This window comes from Salvia splendens, chromosome 12 (genome assembly GCF_004379255.2).
Source record: "Salvia splendens isolate huo1 chromosome 12, SspV2, whole genome shotgun sequence".
Taxonomy (NCBI): Eukaryota; Viridiplantae; Streptophyta; class Magnoliopsida; order Lamiales; family Lamiaceae; genus Salvia; species Salvia splendens.
In genome coordinates, this window is record NC_056043.1 from 33459692 (window position 1) to 33478668 (window position 18977).

At 41.8% G+C, this 18977-nt stretch overlaps 1 protein-coding gene across 1 annotated transcript; it reads right to left on the reverse strand.

Moving 5' to 3' along the window:
* Window positions 1-15403: 15403 nt before the first annotated feature.
* On the reverse strand, window positions 15404-16889 carry LOC121759627 (probable WRKY transcription factor 7). Its single transcript, XM_042155283.1, has 3 exons — window positions 16276-16889; window positions 16070-16195; window positions 15404-15857 (listed from the first exon to the last, which is right to left on the reverse strand). The coding sequence occupies exons 1-3, from the start codon at window positions 16845-16847 to the stop codon at window positions 15698-15700; spliced, it is 858 nt and encodes a 285-aa protein (XP_042011217.1). The 5' UTR covers window positions 16848-16889; the 3' UTR covers window positions 15404-15697.
* Window positions 16890-18977: the final 2088 nt, after the last annotated feature.

Below are 18977 nucleotides of genomic sequence, written 5' to 3' on the forward strand. Positions count from 1 at the left end.
CGGTACAAGGCAGATTGGGACCACGTCTCAATCCTGAGAAGCCGCCCGCTCAGTTCGTACCCTTAAACAAGTCAAGAGCGGAAATTTTCGAACTACATTCCGATATGTTCGAAAAACCAAGGCGGATGACGAAATCGGCCGCACGGCGACCTCAGGATCAATATTGCTCCTTCCATCAAGCCCACGGACACGATACCGAGGAGTGCCGAGACTTGGCTGCAGGTATTGATGTTCTTGTGAAAACAGGAACGTTAAAAAAATACCAAAGCAAGCAGCCGAAAAAGAACAAAAGGCAGAGAGGTGCGAACTGCAATCCTCAGGATCCGAAAAGGCATGAGGATCCCGAAGACGACGACGAGCCGCAATATGATGGAGTAATCCTGACTATTGATGCTCTCCCTGCCGGGAAGACTAAGTCGTCCCTAAAAGCAGAACGCAGAGGTTCCAATCAAGAGGAGCCAACACATAAAAGGCTGAAGAAAGACGAAGTGATTACATTTTCAGACGCCGATCCCGTCCCAGCCATCTCTCCTCACCAAGACGCTATTGTCATTCAAGCCGGAGTGGCAAACAAACTGATCCACAGAGTATTTGTGGATACAGGAGCGTCAGTCAGCATTCTTTTTAAAGAATGTTTCGATAAAATGGAAGTGGATCCAGCTCGGCTCAGTCCGGCTCCACTTCCTCTGAAAAGTTTCGCCCAGGAGGACACCCGCCCTGAATGTATTATCAGCCTTCCGATCACGGTGGGAAAAGCGCCTACAAGCTCCAATACGATGATCGAGTTCTTTGTGGTGAAAGCTCGGTCCCCGTACAACATCATCCTGGGGAGAGACTTGGCTCAACACAGTTCGGGCCGTTTGCTCTACTTATCACCTCACCATCAAGATCCCCACTAAAGGTGGGATAGCGGTCATCCGAGGTGATCAAAAGAGAGCAAAAGAATGTCTGCAGATTGCGCTTAAAAGTGCCGAGCAATCAGTTCGGCACCATCAAGCATAGCAATCACAGCAACCGGAGTCAGAGGCAAGCGAGATGACCGAAGTCACTTCAGAGCCGAACTCAATGACCGTTCAGTTATACGAAGATGATCCATCCAGAACGATCAAGATCGGCTTCGCGGGAACGCCTCTACTTCGGGAAAAAACCATCCAGCTCCTCAAGGAGTACAAAGACGTCTTTGCATGGTCTCCGTTGGACATGACCGGAGTGCCCCCCGAGGTAATCACTCATCGGTTAAATATTGATCCTTCAATCCGGCCAGTAAAACAGAAGCAAAGACTCTTTGCGGCAGAAAGAAGCCAAGTCATCCATGACGAAGTCCGCCAATTACTAAAAGCGGATGTACTATACGAGGTGAAATATCCTTCTTGGGTGGCCAATCCTGTGATGATCAAGAAAAAAGGAGGAGGATGGCGGATGTGCATAGATTTTACCGATCTAAACAAGCACTGTCCTAAAGATTGCTATCCCCTTCCGAATATAGATAAAAAAGTAGAAGCTTTGATCGGCTTCGAAATTTTCTGTTTTCTTGATTTATACAAAGGATATCACCAAGTGTTGATGGATGAGAGTGACGCTCCGAAAACAGCTTTCATTACCGATTTCGGCACTTTCGCTTATAAAAAGATGCCATTCGGTTTAAAGAATGCCGGAGCCACTTATCAAAGGATGGTAGACAAGCTTTTTCGGCACCTAATCGGAAAACAGGTTGAAGTGTATGTCGACGACATAGTCGTCAAAAGCAAAAGCACTTCGGAGTATGAAGACAACCTCAAATCCACTCTCGACGTGCTCCGAAAAGCCAACCTCAAACTCAACCCCCAAAAATGTACCTTTTTGGTAGATTCGGGAAAATTTCTGGGTTGTTGGGTTTCAAAGGACGGACTCAAGGCAAACCCCTCAAAAGTTCAAGTCGTTCAGAACCTGGCAATGCCGAAGTCCATACATGACGTGCAAAGGCTAACCGGATGTCTAGCCGCACTGAATCGATTCCTTTCCCAAGCAGCCGAAAAGCAACTGCCGTTCTTCAAAGTGTTGAAAAAGGCACCAAAGTTCGAGTGGGGAGCCGAGCAGAAAAAGGCCTTTGACGAGCTCAAAAGTTATCTAGCCGAGCTTCCTATTCTCTCTGCTCCAACCGAAGCCGAAGTAATTTTCTTATACTTAGCGGCATCCGATCAAACCATTAGCGCGGTGCTTGTACGAGAAGAAGGCCTAAAGCAGTTTCCCATCTACTTTACAAGCCGAGCATTAAGAGGTCCAGAAACAAGGTATCAACCTCTGGAGAAAATTGCTCTGGCGTTAGTAAATGCAGCAAGGAGACTGCGGCCGTACTTCTATGCTCACAAGGTATGCGTCTTAACCAATCTGCCTCTTCGGCAAGTTTTGACCAAGCCAGAAGCATCAGGCAGAATCGCCAAATGGGCCATAGAGCTGGGAGAACACTCAATCGAGTACCTACCTCGAAAAGCCATCAAGGGACAAGCCTTGGCAGATTTTCTTGCAGAGGCCAAGTTCGATCAAGCAATCCCTGTCATTGCCGAACAGAAAAATTCTGCCAGTGCCGAACTAGCACAGCCCTTGGAATCCGAAGAAGAGCCGCCGGACTGCTGGAGCGGATTCGTAGATGGAGCTTCAAACAAGATGGGAAGTGGAGCTGGTATTTTACTTGTCGCTCCCAACGGACACGAGGTAACCTACTCACTTCGGTTCCTATTCCCCACTACTAATAATGAAGCCGAGTACGAAGCCCTCCTGGCCGGACTCCAGTTAGCGCAAAGTCTGCTCGTCAAATCTCTCAAAGTCCATTGTGATTCACAAGTCATAGTAAATCACATGTTGGGTACAAGTGAAGCTCGTGACGAGAGAATGAAGAAGTATTTGGACAAAGCGCAAAGCATCAGCCGAAGTTTCTCCTATTTTCGGATAATCCGCGTTCCCAGAGCGGAAAATAGCCGAGCAGATACCTTAAGTAAGTTGGCCTCAGATTCGAGCTCAAAGGCGGAAGAATTAATGCATCGAAGCATTGATGAAGCCGAGGTACTTTCAGTGTCCAGCTCGCCGAACTGGATGACGCCGATCTTGCAGTATCTGGATCAAGGACAATTGCCCGAGGATAAGAGAGAAGCTCGGAAGATCACGTGCCGAGCACTTCGGTACGAACTTCATGAAGGAGTCCTCTTTAGAAAGTCTTACCTCCAGCCGTTATTGCGGTGCGTAGGACCAGAAGAGACGGACTACATCCTCAGAGAAGTTCATGAAGGATCGTGCGGCAGCCACATCGGAGCTAGAGCTTTAGCTAAAAAAGTTCTAAGATGGGGATATTATTGGCCAACCTTGGTACAAGAAGCAGTGCAGCTCGTCAAGACCTGCCCGAAGTGCCAAATCCATGCAAATATCCCAAGGATGCCGCAGACCGATCTATCCACTATGCAGAGCCCTTGGCCTTTCATGCAATGGGGCATAGACATAGTGGGACCACTTCCTCAAGCTCCTCGGCAAATGAAATTCCTAATCGTTGCCGTGGACTACTTCACGAAGTGGGTGGAAGCTGAACCATTAGCTGCGATAACGAGCTCAAAGGCATTGGACTTCGTCTGGAAGAACATAGTGTGCCGATTTGGCATACCCCACATCCTCATCTCGGATAACGGGACTCAGTTCACCGACAAGACGTTCAAGAATTGGTGCCAAGAGCTGAATATTCAACAGCGGTTCACTTCGGTCTCTCATCCACAAGCAAACGGACAAACGGAGGTAACAAATCGTATCCTGGTGAAAGGGTTAAAAGCTCGGTTAGAACAAGCCAAAGGACAATGGGTAGAAAATCTCCCTCAAGTCCTATGGTCCTACCGAACTACACCCACAACCTCCAACGGTGAAACTCCGTACAGTCTGGTGTACGGCACTGAAGCCGTGATTCCGGTGGAGATCGGCGTACCCAGTCCCCGAACTCTAAATTTCTCCTCAGAAATGAATGACGACGGACTGAGAGCCGAGCTAGATCTTGCCGAAGAAAGAAGAGAATTGGCATGCATAAAAGCAGCCAAGTACAAGGAGCAAGTAGCCCGGTATTACAACCAAAGGGTGAAGAAGCTGCAATTTCAAGTGGGAGATCTCGTCTTGAGAAACAACGAAGTAAGCCGAGCAGAAAAGCTGGGCAAGCTCGAACCCACATGGGAAGGTCCGTATCGGGTGTCAGAAGTCCTCGGCAAAGGGTCTTACAAATTGGCTCACATGTCAGGAGAACAGGTACCCCGAACATGGCACATTTCCAACCTCAAAAAGTTCCATTTGTAAGAGACAGTCCGGTCAGTCAGTCTTGAGTCCTGTTCGGTCAATGTGCTTTATTTGGGTTTGCTTGGTCTTTATTTGTCTCTGTGCGTTGTCTGTGTGTTTTGTCTGTCTCTGTGCGTGTCGTCTCTTACAAATGTTACTGAGGTATCTTGTTCTTCGAAGGTTGATCCCCTTCTTAGAACATATATAAGCCAACGATTGTGAGTCAAAGCTTCTACAGAAGATACAAGACCACAATTCGGCTTAAAAATCAAGCACTTCGTCTGAAACGAACTGCAACGAAAGTCCGATTCTCGCGATAAAACTTGCCTGAATTAGGACAAGGGAAAGTCCGATCCACGCGATAAAACTCGCCGAATTAGGACAAGGGAAAGTCCGATCCCCAAATTAGGACAAGGGAAAGTCCGATCCCCAAATTAGGACAACGGAAAGTCCGATCCGAGCGATAAAACTCGCCAAATTAGGACACAAGACGAGTCCGGTCAAAGATGTTTATTTCATCAGACCAAAGACGAGTCCGGTCAAAGAAGAGTTCACTTCATAAGACCAAGGACAAACATCGACTTACCCCGTACCTTTATCCAGAATGCCGAAGTAATTCACTTCGCTTTCCGGGGGGGGTAGTGATGGAGTACGTACTAAACAAGCCCAACAGCAGTAAAGCCCATCAGCCTAAAGCCCAAGAAAGAGTATCAGTTCGGCATGACTAAAGAGTATCAGAGTTCAGTTCGGCACAACCAAAGAGTTCGGCCCCAGCCTACAGCTCGGTAAAAGCCAACCAATCAAACTCTGCTCTCAGGTCGGCATCAAGCTCTACTCTCAGATCGGCAAAAGCTGCTCGGCCATAATTCAGCAGTTCGGTCTCAGTATTCGACCGAACTAGGAGATAGTGGACTCATGCAGGATTTCCACCTCCACCACCCACGATCTATTTAGTGGTGTCAAGCAGTCATTAACTCATGCAGGATAGTGGACCCATGCAAGATCGCCACGATCTCCACGACATCCACTACCTAGTAAATGGCTGCATGCCACGATCTAGGTTCAATGTATAAATAGAACCTAGATCAGATAGATAGAAAGTTCTGTTAGACTCTCTCGCTTTCTAGAGATAAAAACGCAAAATAGCAAGTCTGTATTGTAAGCTGTAAGAAAACAGATCAAGCAATACAACTCTGCCCTCATTTCTTCCCGTGGACGTAGATTTACCTCAGTAAATCGAACCACGTAAAATTCTCTGTATCGTGATCTGCGTCTTCCTGCATTCACTAACATCAAAAATTCGCCGATTCATCAGAGCTCACATTAAAAAATCACACTAAATTGTCAAAGAAAGTGCATCAATATTATGTAAACTCGAATTCAAGTTGATGAGATAAATGAGATTGAAGTTGTTGCATATGGTCAATATGAGCTTGTATCTCCGTCTTACTCATATTTGGAGAACATATATTTATCTTTTGATATGCATCGCAACAATTTGAAATATAGGTCATCCATTTGATGATATCGGTTGCACACGATCCTTGAAATTTTAACATTCTGAGACGGCGTGGACATCTTTCATCATCTGGTGTTGCTTCTTTATCTTTGCTAAAAAACTGCATATATATCCAAGTATGTAAAAAATTATAACATGAGGAAAATATAATTTCACCAAACATTGAATTTATTTAATAGTAATATACCAACCTCAAACGTGAACATCTGAAGAAGAGGGAATGCCGATATTATAGGTGTTACCGGTACGAGATAATGGTGTGTGTTAAACGAAGGCTTGATCGGAAAAGGGGCTTAATCTTATTCACTGACTCAATATCATTATACATTAGTCACTCCTTTATAGTACAAGAAAAGATTATACAAGGTAAATATTCTCTAATTTTATTGATTGATATCTCTCATTTATGGTAAGATATAATCTAGCATATCTCTCGTGTGATTTGGAGCATATCTCGTTATCTTCCGTGATCTTCTCCAACACTTTCCCTCAAGTTAAGTAACGGGATTCTCGATACTTAACTTGCACAATACTTCCCGAAATGACTTCAAGTTTACTGCCTTGGTCAATATATCTGTCAGCTGGTCCTCAGATTTGACATAGGGCATCTCGACTATCTTTGCCTCAATATTGTCCTTTATGAAGTGCCTATCAACCTCCACATGCTTAGTTCGGTCATGTTGAACTGGATTCTCTGAAATACTTATGGTCGCCTTATTATCACATAATAACTTACATGTTTGGGACGACGAAAGTCCTAACTCCCTCATAAGCTTCCGTAGCCATAGAAGTTCTGTCAGTCCACTCTTAATTCCCCGAAACTCTGCTTCTGCGCTCGAAAGAGCCACCATCTTCTGTTTCTTGCTTCTCCATGTCACAAGATTACCCCCCACAAAGGTGAAGTATCATGTTGTGGACTGCCTATCATTCGGGTTGCCGGCCCAATCAGCGTCAGTGAATCCATGTATCTGTAGGTGTCCATGACTCTCAAATAGAAGCACGTGTTCGACTGTCCCTTTCAAATATCTCACAATTCGCAAAACTGCCTCCCAGTGTTCTTCTTAGGGTGCATGCATAAACTGACTTACAATTCCGACAGCATACGCAATATCTGGCCTTGTATGTGATAGATAAATTAACTTTCCGACCAATCGCTGGTATCTGCCTCTGTCGGTCTGCTTCCCTTCTTCCTTCATCTGCAGTCCATGATTCTGGACCATCGGAGTGTCTGTTGGCTTACAATCCACCATTCCGACTTCAGCTAGCAGATCTAACACATACTTTTTCTAATTGATAAAGATTCCATTTTCTCGATCTTAGCACTTCTATTCCCAAGAAATACTTCAATGGTCCCAAATCTTTCAACTCGAACTCGCTGAACAGATTCTTTCTTAGTTCGGCCATTTCCTCTGTGTCATCCCCGGTAAGAATCATGTCATCCACATATATGATCAAGCATGTAATTTTATCTCCCCTTTTTTTTATGAATAGTGTTTGGTCGGAATTACTCTGCGTGTACCCATACTTCTTCATTACCTCAGTGAACCTTCCGAACCAAGCTCTCGGAGACTGCTTCAGTCCATATAAAGTTTTCTGCAGTTTACACACCTCTCATTCTTGGAACTCGTCAGTGAACCCGGGTGGAGCCTCCATAAAGACTGGTTTTGGTAATTCTCCATGTAGGAAGGCATTCGACATATCAAATTGGTGAAGCGGCCAATCCTTGTTAGCAGCAATCGAGAACAGCACCCTTACAGTGTTGATTTTTGCCACGGGTGAAAAAGTCTCTGCATAATCGACCCCATAGGTTTATGTGTATCCCTTTGCCACCAGCCTGGCTTTATATCTCTCAATCGTGCCGTCTGGTCTTCTCTTTATCGTGAACACCCATCTACACCCAACTGTTCTTACTCCTTCAGGCAACTTGTCATTGACCCAAGTGTTGTTCCTCATTAGTGCTTTCATTTCAGTGAGCATAGCCTCCCTCCAGTGTTTGTGTTTCATTGCTTCCTCAGCTGACTGTGGGATTTCTTCTTCTTCATATAGAGCAGCTTCAAATGCTCTTGCCATCTTTGATAGATTTCCTTGCACAAAATTCGCCATTCCGTATCTACTCTTTCTTCCAATTTTCTCGGGGGAATATCTCTTCGGCGAGACTCCTCTTGTGCTTCGGGGGGATGCAGAATGTATCTCCCAGTGTCACTATCAATTGTATTGATCTCTTCCGATGATTCTTCATCTACTGGGTCAGTCGAAACCTCAACAAGGATCGGTTCAGTAGTTACCTCAGATATCGGTGGAAGAGGATCGGGGGATCGTGGATGAGATGACTCGTTTGGCGGCGATACATGCTCGGCGGTAGTGACAACTGGTTCTGTTAGATCCTCAATCGAAGAGCTTGGAAGTGGCACGACCCAACTTAGATAGTCCACGGAATTACCGGGATCACTCTCCCCCTGACTACTAAGGTGGATATGGTAGAAAAATTCGGTTTTTAGGAAATTACAGTTCATGTTGGTGGTGATTTTTTTGGTATGGGGATCATAGCACCGATAGCCTTTTTGGTAGCACATGGGGATAGTTTGGTTCTTTCATGTTTGGCGATGTGAACATAGACTGTGCAGCCAAAGACTCTGGGTTGAAGGTTAATGTGTGGAGGGATTTTGGATAAGGAGGATAGGATATCTAGGGGTTTTTTTTTTGTTTAGGATTTTTGTCGGTAGGCGATTCATGAGGTAGACAGATGTGGCGATTGCTTCTGGCCAAAAATGTTGTGGAACTTTGGATTCGATCATTAGGGCTCGAGCTACTTCTAGGATTGTCCTATTTTTCCGTTCGGCTATCCCGTTTTGTTCTGGTGTGTAGGCACCTGAAGTTTGGTGAACCATTTCTTTTTCTTGAAAGAATTGGGTCATGAGACTGTTAATGAATTCCCTCCCATTGTGGGATCAAAGGGTTTTGATTGAGGTATGAAACTGGGTTTGAACCATTTTAAAAAACAAAACAAACTTATCCATAACCTCAGATTTATGTTTCATAAAGTAGATCCAAGTCATCCTAGTGCAATTATCAACAAATATCACAAAATATCGAAAATCATTTCCCCCAGCAAAAGATGCGGGACCCCACACATCAGAATGTACTAAGGAAAATATAGATTGCATACGAGTGTTCGAGAGTTTAAATGATTGTCGGTGGCTCTTTGCCAAAACACAAGTTTCACAAAAAAAATCAGTAGGAACAGAAAGGTTCGGAAAAAGTAGTTTAAAATAACCAGGAAAAGGGTGTCATAGTCTTCGGTGCCACAACCAAATCTCTTGTCTCATGGACCCGTGAGCCAGCATCGCTACCATGTTGAGCTATCTCGTCTACGTAGTAGAGTCCACACTTCTCAGTGCCACGCCCAAGTATCCTCTTCGTCCGAATATCCTGTAAAATATAGAAGTTGGGATGCATCAGAAGGGTGCAATTTAATTCCTTTGTTACATGACTAATAGACATCAAACGCTGAGATAAAGTCGGAACATATAAGAAATTTAGGAGACGAAGTGTAGGGGAAATCTCAATAGTGCCAGACCCCTCAACAGTGATCAATTCCCCACTTGCTGTCTTAATATAGGTTTTAGTGACTCTACTCAGGCTAATAAAATCATTCTTATCTGGTGTCATAGTATCGGTGGCCCCACAATCAAAAATCCAATCCCTTTGACATACTAGTCTCTTTGTTCATGTGAAATGCAGCGGAAATATTTTCTAAGGGAGCAAATGGGTTTTCTGTCACATATTCACATATATTTGGGCTAATATTAGAATTTTCAAAATGAGTGGGATCGATATTCAATTTCCAGCAATCTGAGGGGCTTCTTTGTAAAAGGTGGGGTCAAAATTCTAATTTCATATAGTTCAAGGGAGGCAAATATAGATCCAGAAAGTTTCTAGGGTTTGGTTTAAAACCAAACCCGTTACCTCTATTTTCCGGCGCCGTTTCCTCCTTCCCGGCAAAATTGACGGCTCCTCGGACATTGCCGCCACCGGTTGATGCCTCCTGGTTCACCTCCGGTCCTTTACCGGTTGTTCTCCCACGGTTCCCATTTTGATTCCGTGGTTGTCCGTCCTCGGTGACTCCGACGACCATTCTCTCCTGAGGCTGCTCCGCTTTCATTCTCTGCCTCTCCTCCCACCATTCGGGGTACCCTAGCCGTTTGAAACACGTCTCGTATGTGTGTTTGGTCTCTGGCAGTGGGTGCACCATAGACCAAATTTATCGGGACGGCTCCCCGGTCGGTTGGCGGTGGTTGCTGGACGCGGTGTTCCTCCATTCCGGCATGACGTGCGTTGGCTTTGGGCAGCGAATCCACTTTCGATGCCATCCCCAGATGATGTATTGGTGTTGCCTCCGCCGGTCTCAGAGGTACGGAAAGGCGATGCCGGTGGCATGATTTGACGTCGAGCCGCCTCCGTCTTCACCCACCCGTAGGCCGCCTCCACTGATGGGTAGGGATCTTCCTTAAGGATATCCCGTTTGATCGAATCATACTCGAGATTTAATCCAGCCAGAAACTTGAATAATCTCTTCTTGTTCGAGTGGGTTCGGTATTGGTTGACTCCATTGTCACAACACGTAATTGGTTGCTTTTGGCAGTGGTCGACATTGATATATAGTCCGTGGATCCTTCGGTAATACGTTTCGAAATCCATATTGCCTAGTTTGATCGTGATTATTTTCTCCTCCAGGTCGTATATGAGATATTTGTCGGCCTTGTTTTCGAAGGTTATGGTCAGACTATCCCACAATGCTTTTGACGTTTGATGGTGAGCGAAATCGGCGATAATTTCATTCTCAATGTTATCGACGATCCACGAGAACACCACCAAATCATCCTCTTCCCAATCATCGTATCCCTTCCTCCCTGGTTCTGAGGGCTCTTTCCGGATGTGTGCATAGGCACCTCGGCCTCCTATTTTGACTTTCATAAGTCTCGACCACAAAGGATAGTTCTTTCCGTTAAGCTTGAATGCCACGGTGACATTCTTGCTATTCTTCAACTTCGCTGGCTGTTCTGGATCGGTTTTCTTTCTTCTGTATCTGACATCTTGTTTTACAGGGTTGGTTATTCTGGTTCTTGGCTAAGGAAGGTCGGGATTGGTATATCTCACGGCTATGATGAGAATTCTCTGAGCCGAGGTCGTTTTTCTGGCTCTGATGCCATGTTAAACGAAGGCTTGATCGGAAAAGGGGCTTAATCTTATTCACTGACTCAATATCATTATACATTAGTCACTCCTTTATAGTACAAGAAAAGATTATACAAGGTAAATATTCTCTAATTACATAGATTGATATCTCCCATTTATGGTAAGATATAATCTAGCATATCTCTCGTGTGATTTGGAGCATATCTCGTGATCTTCCGTGATCTTCTCCAACAGTGTGCATACTTATCCCGAACTAAGCAACTTGCAACTCCTTGAGATTAGGCATATTAGGAATCCCTTCCTTCAAAAGAATCTGTAAGCAGCAAGTGAACCATCATCAATAACAATTTTTAATGTAGTATGAGATTTAAACTAAACGTATAAAACAAAACAAATAATGCTAAATATGAATAAAAATATAAAGTGGTGCTCACATAGCTAATTGGTTAAGTTCTGTACCCACAACTTCAAAAAATCATCCAATGATTTATCATTTGACATATCACATACAGTTTCACCTTTGCCATGAGATAATTTGAGAACAAATCAAATTTCATGAATGATCGTTTTAACATTTCATGAGCAGTGTCTAACCTTAGGGTATAAGAGAGACAATGTGAGTTTTTGGAGATGGGAAGTAAAGCAAGATAGTGTTGGAACCACATAATTATATCTTAGACTTCCAACAAGTCTTGGAACATTCTTGAACAGTAGGTGGCTCGGTTTCGTAAAGATGTGGAGCAGAAATGTAGATAACGGAGTTCCTAATGGTGCATCCACTTATCCGAAGAATCTCCAAATCGTCGGAGACATGAAGATCAGACGTCAAAGACAAAGCTGTCATATTGAGTTCCCTCAACAAAGGGCAATTTTTGAGGAAATATGAGATGTCTTCACCACTCACTTTCATGCCTGCCAGAGACAATGTCTTGAGATGTTTCATAGGTCTCATCTCTCTTACCAAATCTTCTAACACAACCGCACGCTTTTCACTCTTACAATTGAAGTTTAAATCCAATATCTCAACTGCGCCCATTTGGTGACTGTGCTTCGTGCTGATTTGCTTAGGTAAAAAGAAATTCTGAACTGTTTCAGGAAAAGGGCTTGATGTGATTCAAAAACCGAATTAACCATTTTGAGATGGTGGGACATCTCCGCGGCCCGTGAGCTGAGCTTGGTTTGGTTTTCGTGTCGAGAAAGTCGAGATTAGAAGAGTGCTTCCACAAATCCGGCCATCGGTGATGAAAGAATGCTAGTGGAAGCAGCTTCTCTCGATGTTAGGAAAGACAGTATGATGTGTATGATCTCATAAGGTAACTCACTTATTCTGTCAATCCTAAACCCTGATCCACACTATATAATAACAACATCAACACTCAATTTAGAATAGTAATCATCACTATTTATATATTTTTTGAGCTGCAATTAACAATAAAAAGCTAACCTCCTTCTTTGTCCTCTTATTGCAGTGGATTGAGTCTGTTCCATCCATCAATTTCCAGGATTCAAAATTGTGAACCCTAAGCTCTGCTTATGCTTCGAGATATTGAGATAAATATAATAACTAGAGAACGTATATGATCAGGAGAAGGATTGAAGAAGATAGGTCTTTTATTTCTGCGTAGCGTATTCTAATCTAATTAATTCTTCTTTAATTTGTACCGAGTAGAAGAAGAAACACGATGTACAAGGAAAGGTAAGTCATTCCCATATTTATAGGGATACACTTACTGGTATTAAGGGAGAATAAATTGTGTATCAGTCTTCTACTCTTCCTTCATTTTATGTCGTATTGTTGCTAACAAATAATGGGGCTTCTCTCTAGTTGGTTTTGGTTGAGTATATAAGTGTTACTCAAAAATCAAAGTAACACGTTAATCACAGATATTTTGATAAGTGATAATAAATTAAATACTTAATACTCAAGGACTTAACATAACAACCAAATTTACAATCCTTCTAATTTTCGTCCTGGGAGAATTGAACATCACATTCGAAAATTAATGCTTGTTTACTTTATTTTAAGGGTCGCGTACAAATAAGTAGGTCGTCACATTATAAATGCTCCGTTCACTCATAAATTTATATAATTTTATTTGGACAGTATTTCGTTGATAAATTATCACACCTTTTGCGCATACGTGCATGAATATAATTTGTATAGTACTGGTGCATACAATAATATTTATTGGAAGAGATGATAATAATAATAATAATAATAATAATGATAATAATAATAATAATAATAATAATAATAATAATAATAATAATTTTATGAATATGAATATGAATGTGAATATGAATATGAATACAACCAATTACTTGGTGTATTATATGTTATGGAATTAGTAAATTATTTGATATAATTAAGTTAGATAAAAAGTTGAGACTTCAAATGTGGAGTTTTGTAATTAACTTGACTCTTTATATGAAATATTATTAAAAAAAATACAGCCATATAGTTTCATAAGAAATGAAAATGTGTGTTAAAATTATTGGCGTAGACTTTAAGGTCCTTTATTTCGTACATTAAATTTATTATATATTAATTAAAAAAAACATATACTAACATAAAATCCCAATACAGCAAAGAGCACCAGCCTCTTATTTCGAATTTGATTTCAAATTTTTATATAATAGTATCAAATTACAATTATGTTTTATTTTACTACTACTACTACTACCGTCACGGGGTACCTATATGTGGGAATATAAATAACTGGAATTAAAATAAAATCAAATTTATGGGACATCATTTTAATTAATAATGATTCATCATTATATATTCCACCTAATTAAAAATAATTACATATGGCTTAATACTTGCTTACTATCTTCCATTTTCCCTTGAAAAATCTACTCTAATCGCCACCTCTTATTATTAATAACTTAATTATAATCTCGGTGAACTCTACAAATTTTTAAACAATTCTACACATTGTCTTATAAAAATCAGATTTAGTTTGTTACATGAAACGATACTTACATGGAGTATTTGATTTTATGCATATGATACCATAAAAAGAAGCATTGCCAATCTATTTGACCACATCTACAATTTGAAGATTAGATAAATGGAGTAGTATTTTCTTGAGGAGGGTTGCCCATGTGAGGCAGCTCCAACATCTAGAAATGTTTATTATTTTCATATGGTCAAGGTCACATCAAATTATATAAAAATACGACAAAGAAGGAATATAAATCTTTCACAATCTAAAATTAAATAATAGAAAGAATAAAATTTAGAATAAAGGATGCTTAATTAGTCATCTTTGCACTCCAATCTAACAGAAGAAAACAAAACATTTACTAGTGATTTTTTAGTTTTATTAGGCATCCTAGCTGATTGGTCAACCGTCAACCCATCCCTTCATCATTTTATGCTGTCCAAGTTTAATCTCAATTTTAAATAAATTAATTAGAATAACTAAAATAATATTGTTGGTAAGCTTGATTCAATCACAATTTACTATAGATCGAGAGTGAAAGATAAATTTCATATGGAAATGAAAAATTATACGAAACATTAAGCGTACTTTCATATTGTAACCACACAAATATTTTTATAAAGAGAAATAGAAGATTTATGCCACATGCACATAGATTTTATGTGGGAGGATAATATTCTAAATATCCAAATAATTGTATTTAGTCCAGAATGTCATATTATGACGTTATTTTATTAGGATTTGTTCTATAGGCTCATATCTAACCTTCCTTGATTTATAAGGAGACAAGAAATCATGTTTGGACGATGAACCATGTTTCCTTGACTAGCTAGAGTGTGATTAACCATACCTAGTTGGCTCAATCACTCCCCTAGGTTCAGTAGAGGAACGTTCTCGACTTGCTTTGTCGAGTTGGGATGGTCTTTCCTGACAAACAACTCTCATTTTTTACATTGTGATATATCTCCCCCTAAAATGATACTCCATATTTAGGATTATAACATTGATGGATATTCTTAGTAATTTTATCCAAAAACAATTAAAAAAAACTCAATATTAAGTGGAAAATGAAACCCGACCAACTATAGCCTTTACCCTTTAGTTTTAGTTTTAGTTTTAGTTTTAGTGATAAATTTAATCGCCAAAAAGTCCAAGTTTGATAATTAATCACGTCAATAGTCTCCATCTCTACCCACCATTATTACCACAATAATACCCTTTTAAAAACAATGTATTCACTATTCAACCGTCCCACACATGACACGTTCTAATTCATATAATTTCACCAAGTCATTAATTAATAATTACTCATTTCTCCCATTGACTAACCACTCCAAAGAATTGTCCTCAAACATTAGTCTCGTACTGAAAGAAGTAAAATTGGGCATCTATTAAGCAACCCACCACCACATACTAAAAAATGTAAATAATTTAAAAAGTAACAAATACACTAGAAATCAAATCATCATCAAAGAACATTTTTATATTCTCAAACTTGCGTGATTCATTTCCCACTAAATCCACAACTCTCTCTCCACTTTTTTCCTACCATTTTCAATATTCTTCCTACATAATCAAGAGATTTTTCAACGGTGTGTGATAAAGAAAAGAAAAGAGAGTTAAAAATCAAAGAAAATGGGGCCCACATTTTTTGTTCCCATATCATCGTTGACCATGTGTTTCCACAAAATGGACGGTGGTGATTGATTGAGACTTCCTTCTTTCTTTTTCACAAGGCGAAACCTAGGCCGTCCGATCAAGATGATTCAAGTACTACAGCAGGCGTTTCCATATTTGAAAGGCCGTGATTGTGCTCTCCTTCGTATGTTACGATCAACATTGTCGGGTCATCCAAGGCCCGTTCCACATGCTTTCGGGCCGGACACCCTCTTACGCTACTACATTTGTAATAACCCCTGAAAATTCATCAGGAATTTTCGATGCAATGTGTATTAGGACTATAATCGACGATGTCAAACGAATAACTTCATTATATTGGATACTAGTACTTGTTACAATGAGAGGACTACATATAAGCAATATAATCTTAGTATCATTATATTATAATGAGATCAACTGCATATATTCAAAAAATTTCATTAACATTGATTTGAGAGAAAAGAATTACCTAGGATGAGGGGAACCTTTAATGGGTTTTTGACCATATTTTCTCCAAGAATAGTCATCTGGTGGAATATCAGCCATTTTCATACTAATCGCCGGAACTCTAACCACTCTCTTCAATCTCGATTTCCTGTCCAAATTAGGAACAACCAACCAAATTAGGAATTTTAATTAAATTAATTAGTTGACTTTCAATTTTAGGCAGCTGACCTTTTCTTGGGGCAGTGGCAACGGGACGCGTCGTCCATCGAGCTGCACTTCCTCTTAAACGACGTCGTCGACAGCGGCGGCCGCCCTGTGATCTGAAACCCACACGACATCGACGGCTCTGTGTCTCCTGTCAGAGAGGAGATGTAGGATGTCGTCGGCGACGCGAAGTTTATCGTCGTCGACGCCTCCTTCCTCTCCACCACGCTCTTCGCCTGCGGCAGCCGCTGAATCGGCGTGGGGCAGTAGATTCTTGAACCGGGTCCGGTCTCATCGGTTTTCGGTGTGTGGACCGATGGACCGGCCGGTTCGGTCCGCGATGGAGAGGAGTTCGGGACCGGTCCACGGCGGAAGCGGGCGTGGCCGGTTCTCGGAGTCCGGTCGATCAGGGAGATGAACTTCTTGAATTTGTAGACGGCGGCGTCGGCGACGGTTTGATAATCAGCGGCGGCGTCGAGATTCCGTTGGTGGGAGATTAATTTCATCAGCTGCTCCACGCTTTGGAGACCCGCCGCCGCCTCCTCCTGAGCGGCGTTGGAGTTCAAATGGTGGCCCTGCATCAGCTCCACCGCCATCTTCCACAATCTAGAGTGGAGAGAGATTGGTTAAAAGAAGAGATGCTAAGTCGAGGCACAAGGGTTAAATAGAGCTTGCCACCAATCGCGGGTCGACACGTCGGTAGAGGAGAGAGAAAGTGGTGGAGGATTTGACTAAAACGGATGAAGGGAATTGATGAGAGTTGGGTGAGAAAGTCAAATAGGGATTAATGAGCCGTTGGATTAGAAAGGAGGGGCAAAATGGGGAATACGATCCTACACTACAGCCAGTCAGGAAGAGTTGACATTCTAACATATTTAAATAAAAAAGTCACCCACAGCCAATATTTTAAAAACCGGACCGGTAAGCGAACCGACAAATCAACTGGTTCACGGTTCACTGGTCGGACCATTTTACTGTAATATATATATATAAATAAATTAGTACTAATAGATAGTTTGTTCTGATTTTTTCCATGCTAGATGCTTGAATAATGTTCTGACTATGTGTGTTCGAGATGCATTGATTGCTTTGGAAGATCAAATTGCCCCTATTAGAAATGCAGCAATGTGTATATAGCGTGCTGATATGTGTTTGCTTAGAAAATGGGCAACATTTTGCAAGAAAAAAAGGTTGCTTCCAAGGTAAGATTTCATAGATCATTCAGGATGCGGCTAAGTTGTACTTGAAGATCATTAAAATATATTCCGCATTTGATATTTATCAAATGGGGAATATATTTTAATGATCTTCAAGTACAACATAGCCGCATCCTGAATGATCTATGAAATAGGGGGGAAAAAAAATTGAAAAGGGCTTGAGCTCAACTTAAACTTTCGAAGTTAAACTTTTCAAATTAAAGTTGAGGTGCCTACGTATCCACAATTTTATTGAGGAATCAAAGCCCACGTAGTTCTCTTACCTTGCTTACCTTTTTGGTCGGCAGTGCTCGCCGTTCACCGCCCCCGTCGACTCATTGCTAATGTTGAGTGCTATCGCTTCTGACCTCGTCATCGCCATCGGAAGAAAATTCTTCACCATCACTCTCTACACGGAAGTCGAAATCCGGCTCTTGTGCTCTCATGTCCGCCTTTGCCCAATCGTCAAGTAACATAGTGGCTTCCATGTCCGCCTTTGCCGGTTTCCGGGCCAAAACCGCCGGTTTCCGAAATAAAACCGCCGGTTCGGTCAACGAACCGTCTGCAAAAGCTGCTCCATTGTCGCCTCGTGCTCCGCGCCGCCTCGAAAGCCACTAAACCGGCGGTTAACCGCCGGTTTTTTCCGGTTAACCGCCGGTTAACCGCCGAAAAACCGGCGGTTTCGACCGTTTTTGAAGATCACCACCGGCCCCCATCCCCCTGCCTCGATTTAAGCGCCGGAACCGGCGGTTCCACGGTTAACCGCCGGTTCCGAACCGTCCCGAACCGCCGGTTCGGTGACGGTTCCGGTTCGAAATATCTTGAACCTGAACCGGACCGCGAACCGAATTGCGCCGGTTCCGGTTCGGGAATATTGCGCCGGTTCCGGTTCCGGTTCCGGAACCGCCGGTTCCGGTTCGGCGGTTAACCGCCGGAACCGGAACCGGTGGGCATGTTTAAATGGGTCACCTTTGTCATGTCACTAGGAATTTCTTTTTATGGAAGAGAATGAATTCTTGGATTTCTCTCCTATTTTGAGGCTTCTTTTGACTTTCACTCCAAACTTTACTTTAACAAGAAGATAATCTTAATGCGTGTTTCATGTGGATTAGGGGCGGGGCATACATGATGATTACGATTCCAAAGTGTACGAAATTAATTAGCTATTTATCTTTATCATTTGTAATTGTGCTTAGATGACATCAAAACTCTGTAATGATGAAAAATCAATTTCACCGAACACATATTATATTAACATTGAGAGCATATTCTGAATAAGTATTAATGTTTGGTTTTATTGTACTGTATCAATCAATAATGATTCAATACAAATGAATTATTTGGTTTCTAATTTCAAGTTATTTATCGTAAACTTGTTTCCTACTCCACCGTCAAACTTTTATCTTCTATTTGTGTCAAGACGACACAATAAGAAACTTAACACTATTCTAAATGAGTATTTGGTCTTATTATGTCAGTCAATAACACTATCCGACACGTGTAAATTGTCTGACCCAATTGAAGGTTTCG